Here is a 10,112-nt window from a genome sequence, read left to right as displayed (position 1 = left end):
GATAGGATATGCGGTAGAGATATTAGGGATATGAGGACAGGATATGAGGTACAGATATTAGTAGGGATATGAGGACAGGATATGAGGTAGAGATATTAGTAGGGATATGAGGACAGGATATGAGGTAGAGATATTAGTAGGGATATGAGGACAGGATATGAGGTAGAGATATTAGTAGGGATATGAGGACAGGATATGAGGTAGAGATATTAGTAGGGATATGAGGACAGGATATGAGGTAGAGATATTAGTAGGGATATGAGGACAGGATATGAGGTAGAGATATTAGGACTGGACATAAGGTAAAATTATTAGGCCGAGATATAAGGTTAACAGCGTTCATTGTTGCTTCTCCGCCAGTAATAGTTCTAATAACCAGGAGTAAAAGTAAAAGTTTAGTTGCCCGAACAGAAGGCAATGACAGCTGTCACATGACCCTGCTCAGTCCCGCCCTCCTTCTCAGCCGAGTCCCCGCCCCCTGCCATCCCACAATCCTCCGCGGCCATGACTAGCGCCGCAGCGTGCCCTCCACCAATCAGCGTGCCGTGCGTAGAGTGAGATCCAGCCGATATCAGTGCGCGATCGGGCTCCTCCCCTCTTGCACAGCGCGCCTGAATCCCTCCGCTCCACGCTCCCTCCCTCCGGCAGACCGCCCGGCACCGCCCGAGCTGTGACCCGGTACCGCCCGCATGGAGCTCATCACTATCCTCGAGAAGACCGTATCTCCCGGTGAGTGGTCGGGGCAGGCCGGGTTGGGGTGTAGTAGGGGGTGGCGGGCTGGCCGGGTGTGACAGCAGTTAGGGCCCGGGCTGATTCTGTCTCGCTCTGTGTCTCCCATAGACCGCAATGAGTTGGAGGCGGCGCAGAAGTTCCTGGAGCAGGCGGCAATCGAGAACCAGGTAAAAAAAATAAACCTGGAGAACGTGTGTGAGCGGACGTGTGTAGCCACTGAGCTCTAGGCCCGTGTCCCGGGGGGTACCGGCGGGTGGGCGGCTCTCCTCGGTGACGGGGAGCGGTTGCCGGTTACGGTGTGCTAGGATAGGGCCGTGCTTGGGCCTCCTCCTAACCGCCAATACAAGCGCAGCCTAACCTGCCCGCCACAAGCTATCAGCCAATGGGATGGCTGGAAGAGACGAAGCCGGGTGGCGGCCGTCCAATGGGAAGGCGAGGCTGAGGGAGCGGCGCGGTGGCTCAGCACGTTGGGTTGAGGAGCGGCCTAGTTCTAATGTGCCAGAGCCCATGTGGGGGGAACAGAGTGCCGCGTGATGGATGCCGCACTGTGTGAACGGCTCCTGTCACTGTTCTACATTGTTACATCACTTATCACTTTAGACCAGTGGTCTCCAAACTGTGGACCTCCAGATGTTGCAAAACTACAACTCCCAGCATGCCCGGACAGCCGTAGGCTGTCCGGGCATGCTGGGAGTTGTAGTTTTGCAACATCTGGAGGTCCACAACTTTGAGAACCTCGCTCTAAGCCTTTAAAGGACTTATCCTTGTTCTATGTGTCACTTGGCTATAGTTCTATTTATATTTTTGGGGAACGCAGGAACCTCAGCAGTGTTCTTCCAGCCGCTGTGGAACTACAACTCCCAGCGTGCCCGCACAGTCTTCAGTATTGTAGGTCATGGTAAAAGGCTGTCTGAACGTGCTGGGAGTTGTAGTTCTGCAACAGCCGGGTAGCCACATGTCGGGCAGCTGTCTCATAGCATGGTCTAATGGTTATAGGAAGCGCCTGCATCTCTATGGGGCTCCTGGTGCTCGGAGAGGCACTGCCAACAAACTACTGACACAGAGAATACCATAAACTTGTCCTTTCATGCTGCCTAAGTCCTGGAAATCAGGGATGGTCCCTAGGAGCTGCTTCCTGGTGGCCTTGATAGATCTCTCCCCCCCCCCCCATACTAAGGTGGGGAGATCCATTGACCAAGCTGATGGAGTGGGGGGGGGGGGGGGGGGAGAAGCCATGGGGACCGCCTCAATGACACATGGTTGAGGCAGCATGTAAGTGACTGCTTCCCTTTAGAGTAGGGATCGACCGACTATCAATTTGGCCGATATATACGATTTTGGACGTTAACGGCAATTACCTTGTCAATAATGCGCCGCACCGTACTCCCCACCACCACCCCGGCCAGAGACTGCCTCCGCTGCTGCCTCATTGCCTCCCCCATCTCCGGTTTTATAATTACCTGTTCTGGGGGTCCGCGCTATTTCTGGCTCCTGCGGCGTCCTGTGTTAACGCTGTGCAGCGCAATGACAAGTTACATCCTCAACGCAACGTCACTGTTAGTGTGCACAGTAACGGCTCAGGACGCCGCAGGAGCCAGAAATAGCGCGGACCCCGGGAACAGGTAATTATAAAACCGGGGATGGGGGAGGCAATGCCACGGCGGCGGTTTCTCGCCGGTGCGGTAGTGGGTGAGGGGGGGCGTTGGTGGTGATGGGACTCGGGACCCCAGGACAGGCAGGGGGAGAGAAGCAGGTGGTGGCGGCGGTCTCTGGCACCGCAAAACCGCTGCAATTCATTGATTTAAAGCGCCCGGTTTAACGCTTTAAATCGATAATCTGGAGGGGGGGGGGAGATAAATAGCCATTAACTTACACCAGAATATCGGTATAAGTTATCAGCCCTAACCTCCACAGGGTATCGGCCCTAAAAAAAAAAAAAACTATCGGTCGATCCCTACTTTAGAGCTGTGGTCTCCAAACTGTAGACCTCCAGCTGTTGCAAAGCTAGGCCATCTGGGCATGCTGGGAACTAGTTCTGCAACATCTAGTGGTCCATAGTTTGAAGGCCGCTTTTTCAGGCTGGGTTATCACACTGGTGTTTCCGAGTGGAATTCTGCTTTGAAATTTCACTTGCAAATTCCGATGCAGGAGAATCCAATCACTCGCAATGGGATTCTGCTGTGCAGCGCAAATTTCTGCGGCAGACGTGCCGCCGCGGGATGAGTGATCTTGCTCGTTTCGGCAGAATCTTCCTAAAGCTATTGCTGCCTATGGGGACGGCAATGTACTGATTCAGACTGTGCTGGCTGCACTTGGAAGATCTGCCTGGAGATTCCGTTGTGTGAACCTAGCCTTAAAGGGGTACTTGAGAGGGAAACAATAGTTTATTTATTTTTTTTAAAATCAACTGGTGCCTAAAAGTAAAACAGATTTGTAAATTACTTCGATTTAAAAATCTTAACCTTCCCGGACTTATCAGCTGCTGTATGTTGCACAGGAAGTTCTTCTTTTTTGAATTTCTTCACCTCTGTCCATGTCAGGAAATTCCCATAGTAAACCTATGCTGATCTGGACAGAGGTGTCAGCAGAGAGCACTGTGGTCAGACAGAAAGCAAATTAAAAAAGAAAAGCACTTCCTGTGGAGCATACAGCAGCTAAGTACTGGAAGGATTAAGATTTTTAAATACAAGTAATTTACAAATCTTTAACTTTTAGGCACCAGTTGTTAAGAGGAAAAAAAAATTGTCCACTGGAGGACCCCTGTAACGACGTAGGATGTATATTAGGGATCGACTGATATTGATTTTTTCTTTTTTTAGGGCTGATACCAATAATCTGTGCACTTTGAGGCCGATAACTTATACGGAATATCAGTATAAAATTATCGGTAGAGATGAGCGAATTTACAGTAAATTCAATTGGTCGCAAACTTCTCGGCTCGGCAGTTGATGACTTATCCTGCATAAATTAGTTCAGCTTTCAGGTGCTCCCGTGGGCTGGAAAAGGTGGATACAGTCCTAGGAGACTCTTTCCTAGGACTGTATCCACCTTTTCCAGCTCACCGGAGCACCTGAAAGCTGAACTAATTTATGCAGGATAAGTCATCAACTGCCGAGCCGAGAAGTTCGTGACAAATCGAATTTACTGTAAGTTCGCTCATCTCTAGTTATCGGCTATTTCTCCACCCTACCTGCCTCCTTGCTGCCTGATCGCCGAATGACTGCTCTGTGCCTGAGAGCCAGGCAGGTGCTGTCGAGCGGCGATAACACTGATCAATGTTATGCTGTTGCATGGCAGTGATCAGTGTAGGAAATCAGTGTGTGCAATGTTATAGGCCCCTATGGGAGCTATAACATTGCAAAAAAATGTGAAAATAAAGTGTTAATGTGATTTAACCCCTTCTCTAATAAGTCTGAATCATCCCCCTTTTCCCTTAAAAACAAATTATGTAAATAAACATATGTGGTATCGCCGCGTGCGTAAATGTCCGAACGATAGAAATATATCTTTAATTAAACCGCACGGTCAATGGGGTACACGTAAAAAAAAATTCCAAAGTCCAAAATAGCGTATTTTTGTTCCCATTTTATACCATAAAAAGCGACTAAAAAGTCTGATCAAAGCAAAAATGGTACCGATAAAAACTTCAGATCACGGCACAAAAAATGAGCCATCATACCGCCCCATACACAGAAAAATAAAAAAAAAGTTATAGGGGTCAGAAGATGACAATTTTAAACGTATAAATTTTCCTGCATGTAATTATGATTTTTTTTCCAGAAGTACGACAAAATCCAACCTATATAAGTAGGGAATCATTTTAATCGCTTGGACCTACAGAATAAAGCGAAGGTGTCAGTTTTACCAAAAAAATGTACTGTGTAGAAACGGAAGCCCCCAAAAGTTACAAAATGTCATTTATTTTTTTTCAATTTTGTTTCGCCGTACATTTTTAGGTAAAATGACTGACTTCATTACAAAGTAGAATTGGTGGCACAAAAAATAAGCCATCATATGGATTTTTAGGTGGAAAATTGAAAGGGTTCTGATTTTTAAAAGGTAAGGAGGAAAAAACAAAAAATGCAAAAACTGAAATGCTGAGTCCTTAAGGGGTTAAAGTAGTAGTCCTGGGGGGCAGAGCTGCTGTGTTTGCCTCTCTCATAGAGATGAATGGAGGGGACGTGTTTTGACCAGCTGACCTGGGCAGTGCAGAGTCGGAGTCCCGTACGGGAGAGAGCGGGTGGTCCCAGTTGTCGCACCCTCCGCGATCAGACATTTTATCCCCAATCCTGCCGATAGGTCATACATTTCTTACCTCTGGACATCTTTATGTTGTTTTTCGACAACAGAATGGCGTAAATCTGCTGCAGACCCTATTGACTTCTATGGGGTTTCCGGCAGATCTTCTGCAGCGGCAATTCTGCTATTGAAAAATGTGCCGCGTAGAGCCTGCCCCATTCAAAGTTTGCTGCAGATCCGCCCATGTGAAGGCACCCTTATACTGGACAAAATTGCGCAGCATCTTGCACTGTCTTGTCTGCCCTTTGACCTTGTTGCGGGGACGCCTGATGACTATGACGCAGGCGCGAACCAGCCTAATGTTCCCATGTAGCCATAAAGTGACGTCATCTGTTGACTTCCATTGTTAGAAAGTCTAATTAAAACTTTTCACGGAACTTTGTAGTATGTTGGCGAGATCAAGTCCAGCGTCCAGGTCGACCACGTTTTTGCCTGCGGTCGGGAAACCGCATATGGCCTAAAACGAAGCTGGTCGGAGGCTGCGGTTCACTCCGGTCGGCTCATAGACATACATTAAATACGGTTCCCGAATACGGCTGAGTGCGGGCGCCACAATTAAGCCCCGCCCCCCTACTCCGAACCGTATTTAGCAAAACGTGATGTGAACCCAGCCTTACAGGGGTTTTACCATGAAATATAAATGGGTCTAAACGGACGCATTATGTGAATTTGAAGATTGGCGGGAAATTGTGGGCGCAGGACTTCAGTTCTGATTAGAGATGAGCGAAGTTACAGTGATTCGATTCGTCACGAACCTCACGGCTCGGCGGTTGCCTCCTAACTGGTCATCCTTCCCTACAAAAGTCAGGGAAATCACTTTGGCGCATAGTGCAATTATGGGGTTATATTCTTAACACTGCCGTCAATGGAGACGGTGCATTTCTGAGCGGTCCGCCATCTGCTTCTGCCGGCACCCACTACAGATGGAATCTCCGACGGCAATATCTTTGAGGATTCTATAATGTGAATGAGCCTTTAGGACAGCGTTTCCCAACCAGGGTGCCTCCAGCTGTTGCAAAACTGCAAGTCCCAGCATGCCCGGACAGCCTTTGGCTGTCCGGGTATGCTGGGACTTGTAGTTTTGAAACAGCTGGAGGCACCCTGGTTGGGAAACGCTGCTTTAGGATTTAGTTCCTGCTGATCAGTGATGACAGGATTAAAGGTTTTTCCAAGACACTGCGATTGGTGGCCTCAGAATTGGTCGTCAATATCTGGTTCACATTACTTGGTTTACATCTTCACCTCCTATTGGTTACTTGGTTAACACCAAAAATGTTTTTTGGTGCATTTTAAGCCCTGACCTCTTATTCTGAATTCCATGCCACTATGTAGTGACATCTGATACAAATCACAAAAAAAATATATATTTTTTTAAATTATAATAAATTTTTAATTCTCTGCACCAACTCCACAAGTGTTCTATTGTGTATAGAACGTTTATCTTTTACTAGACTAATACCCTTTTTTATTTATTATTTTCTCCCCCTACAGGCAACCTTCTTGTTGGAACTCTCAAAAGTCCTTGCAAATCCTGGAAACAGTCAGGTGGCTAGAGTTGCCTCTGGTTTGCAGATTAAAAACTCATTGACCTCGAAAGATTCAGATGTCAAGGCCCAGCACCAACAGCGCTGGCTAGCAATTGACGCTAACATCCGTAGAGAAATAAAAGCTTTGGTAAGTTCTGATCATTTAGTTTTCCCCCATATAAATGACTAATGCCAAGCTATATAAAATAAACTCTCCTTTTATTTCTTCTCAGGTGCTGAGAACATTGGGTACAGAGAGTTACAGGCCTAGTTCAGCATCGCAGTGCGTGGCAGGAATAGCATGTGCGGAAATAACGGTCAACCAATGGCCTCAGCTGATCCCACAGCTTGTGGCCAATGTTACAGACCCAAACAGTACAGAACACATGAAGGAATCTACGCTGGAAGCCATTGGCTACATCTGCCAGGATATCGTAAGTTACCAAGAATGTCAACTGAAATCTTATTGTCTAAGGCTGGGTTCCCATTATGTTTTCCCCAAACGTGGGCGCATACGGCGGGGGAGAGCTAAAAACTTGCGCTCCCGTATGCCTTTCTATGCGCTCCCTTATGTAATTCATTTCTATGAGCCGACTGCAGTGAAACGTTTGGTCGGCTCATTTTTGCCCCGTATGCGCTTTTACAACCGGACCTAAAACCGTGGTGGACCACGCTTCTAGTTGCGGGGAGAAAGCGCATACGGGGTAAAAATGAGCCGACTGAACGTTTCTCTGTGGTCGGCTCATTGAAATGAATTACATTCGGGAGCGCATAGAAAGGCATACGGGAGCGCGAGTTTTTAGCTCTCCCCTGCCGTATGCGGGAAAACCTAATGGGAACTCAGAATGTTTTGTTGCGCTCATGTAATCTACTGCCTTGCCTTTTATGGTTCAGAATGATTTTCACAACTCTGCTGCAAGCTTATTTTCCGACAGATCTTAGCTGAGCTCATAGAATGCACTAGAGGACTAGATTTCCCCCAGTGTATGTTCTGTGTTCTCTGCACAGGAATACTGGATGATCAGGGCCCCTGCAGGTACCCTAAACAATCTATTAGCAGGCAAGCTGCTGTAGACTCCCCACCCCCTTAAGAGATGTACATTAAAGGGGTACTCTGGCCCTAAGACATCTTATCCCCTATCCACTGCTGGGGACCCCCTAAATCTCTCATGCAGCACCCAACAGTTTGAGCTGAATGCAGCGTTCTGTCTTAGGGCCAGAGAACCCCTTTAAGGGTAGGGTCTTGCGTAGCGTGCTCTCTTGTGAAATATACTGCAAATGCGCCAATACCAGTCACTAGAGTGAGTTTCCTGCTGCAGCCAGGTAGCCCGCAGTGTCTGTTCATAGCAGCGGATATATATGTGTATATGTGTATGTATGTATGTATGTATATATATATATATATATATATATATATATATATATATATATATATATATATATATATATATATATATATATATATATATATATATATATATATATATATATATATATATATATATATATATATATATATATATATATATATATATATATATATATATATATATATATATATCTATCTCTCAAGCTTCACCTGTTATTCCTGGGTTATGTCTCTTATGGAGGTTCTAGACCCTTCCTGAGCAGAAGCCCCCAACCCCTCGGCATGGAGGCTCATGAGGGATCTGCTCTCATCAGGTAGGGGGCTTCTGCAAGCAGTGGTGACGACCGGTTATCCTATGTATTCTCTGCCTTGATGATGGCTTCAGGACAACCTGTTGTCTTTGTTCCCTAATAACAAAAGCATAGTGGCACAGGATATACCCCTCCTGCAAACACTGCACGGATCAGTTTATACATAAGCAGTGGAAACAGCAGACTTCAACACCAGGAGAAAAACCCTGGATGGATGAGCACCAAGGAACAGCAAAAGGACCCAGAGATCCGCAACGAATGATGTTGCGTTTTTGCTGCTTAGCTGTAAAACCAATTTCTTATATCATTCGTTGTGGATCTCTGGGTCCTTTTGCTGTTCCTTGGTGCTTATCCATCCAGGGTTTTTTCTCCTGGTGTTGAAGTCTCCTGTTGCTAATGCTTATTTATAAGCAGATCAGCGCAGTGGGGTATATCCTGTGCCACTAGGAGGCGACAAACAAAACTGTTGCCTATTGTGAACTCCTGGTGGCATCATCCTATACCCAAAGTTAACTGTTTCCTATGAGGGAAGTTAGAAATGGATTTCACAGGTCTTTTTGGTTTTCAAAAGCTTGCAGTGACAAACTATATAAATTTAGGCAGCCTGTTAAGAAAATTGTTGGCTTTCAGTATTCATTAGGGGTCTCCACTGCTTATTGCCAGTCTCACTGTTATCTAACAGATTTGTCTACAGCAACTTGTTGATTTCCATGTAACAATGGGAATACTCAGTAAGCACCCCTCTAACCAGCCGTGTAGGAAACAATGTGCACTCCCTATGTTTACACTATACAGTGGTCCCTCAACATACAATGGTGATCTGTTCCAAACGGACCATCGTTTGTTGAAACCATCGCTTGTTGAGGGATCCGTGCAATGTAAAGTATAGGACAGTGGTCTACAACCTGCGCACCTCCAGATGTTGCAAAACTACAACACCCTGCATGCCCGGACAGCCGACGGCTGTCCGGGCATGCTGGGTGTTGTAGTTTTGCTACATCTGGAGGTCCGCAGGTTGTAGACCACTGTTAGAGGAAGTTGTACTCAAGTGTCCCCGCCGCTCGTCACCGCTGCCCTGGATGTCGCTGTGCCCGCCGCTCCGGCAAGGCCTCTGCTTCCCCGGCATCCTCGCTCTCCGTCGCCGCCATCACGTCGCTACGCACGCCGCTCCTATTGGATGACGGGACGGCGTGCGCAGCGATGTGATGACGTCTATGGAGAGCGCCGACGATGCAGGGGATCCCGAAGAGGACGCGCTGGAGCACAGAGGACAGGTAAGTGATCGCTTTCATCATATGTCGGGGTCAGGGGGGTCACTGTACACACATTAGCTCAATTCAATGTGGTTAATCGGCATCCTGCATTTCTAACTGTTCCTTGACAAATGTGCACAGAACAATGGCTTGGCCCTGTAATGTCAAAATATGCAAAAAAATAAAAAAAGTGTACTGTAACATGGTGAATCTTGATGGTGTTTTTTTAATTTTTTATTTTTTTTTATTTATTTTTTTCTCCGTTAGGACCCCGAACAACTTCAACATAAATCAAATGAAATCCTGACTGCGATCATCCAGGGTATGAGGAAAGAGGAGCCAAGCAACAATGTTAGACTCGCAGCCACAAATGCTCTGCTCAACTCTCTGGAGTTCACTAAATCTAACTTTGATAAAGAGGTTAGTCGTTGGTTTTATATGGTAATTCTACCTGTGATGTTGGTGCGTACCCCCAACCGTTGTCAGCTGGCCTATACCCAGCTGGACCTAGTACCATCATGTGACCATAGAAAATGCCTGGAATTGCTGAACTAGCAGCCGTCTGTCCCTGTGCTTGAACCAGCTATTGTTAGAACAGAGCTTGTCTGATGGATAACTCTGC

General features: G+C 46.8%; 1 protein-coding gene across 1 annotated transcript in view; it reads left to right on the top strand.

Annotated features, from left to right (window-relative positions):
* The first annotated feature begins 548 nt into the window (after positions 1 to 548).
* KPNB1 (karyopherin subunit beta 1) overlaps positions 549 to 10,112 on the top strand; it is a 49,601-nt gene continuing 40,037 nt past the window's right edge. The window contains exons 1-5 of the mRNA XM_056548388.1: positions 549 to 729; positions 841 to 899; positions 6,523 to 6,705; positions 6,791 to 6,991; positions 9,758 to 9,910. Of these exons, the coding sequence (XP_056404363.1) occupies positions 690 to 729; positions 841 to 899; positions 6,523 to 6,705; positions 6,791 to 6,991; positions 9,758 to 9,910 (636 nt within the window). The 5' untranslated portion in view covers positions 549 to 689. The remainder of the gene's footprint in view (positions 730 to 840; positions 900 to 6,522; positions 6,706 to 6,790; positions 6,992 to 9,757; positions 9,911 to 10,112) is intronic.

This window comes from Hyla sarda, chromosome 12, assembly GCF_029499605.1.
Source record: "Hyla sarda isolate aHylSar1 chromosome 12, aHylSar1.hap1, whole genome shotgun sequence".
In the NCBI taxonomy this organism is placed as follows: Eukaryota; Metazoa; Chordata; class Amphibia; order Anura; family Hylidae; genus Hyla; species Hyla sarda.
This window is presented reverse-complemented; position numbering and strand designations above follow the sequence as displayed.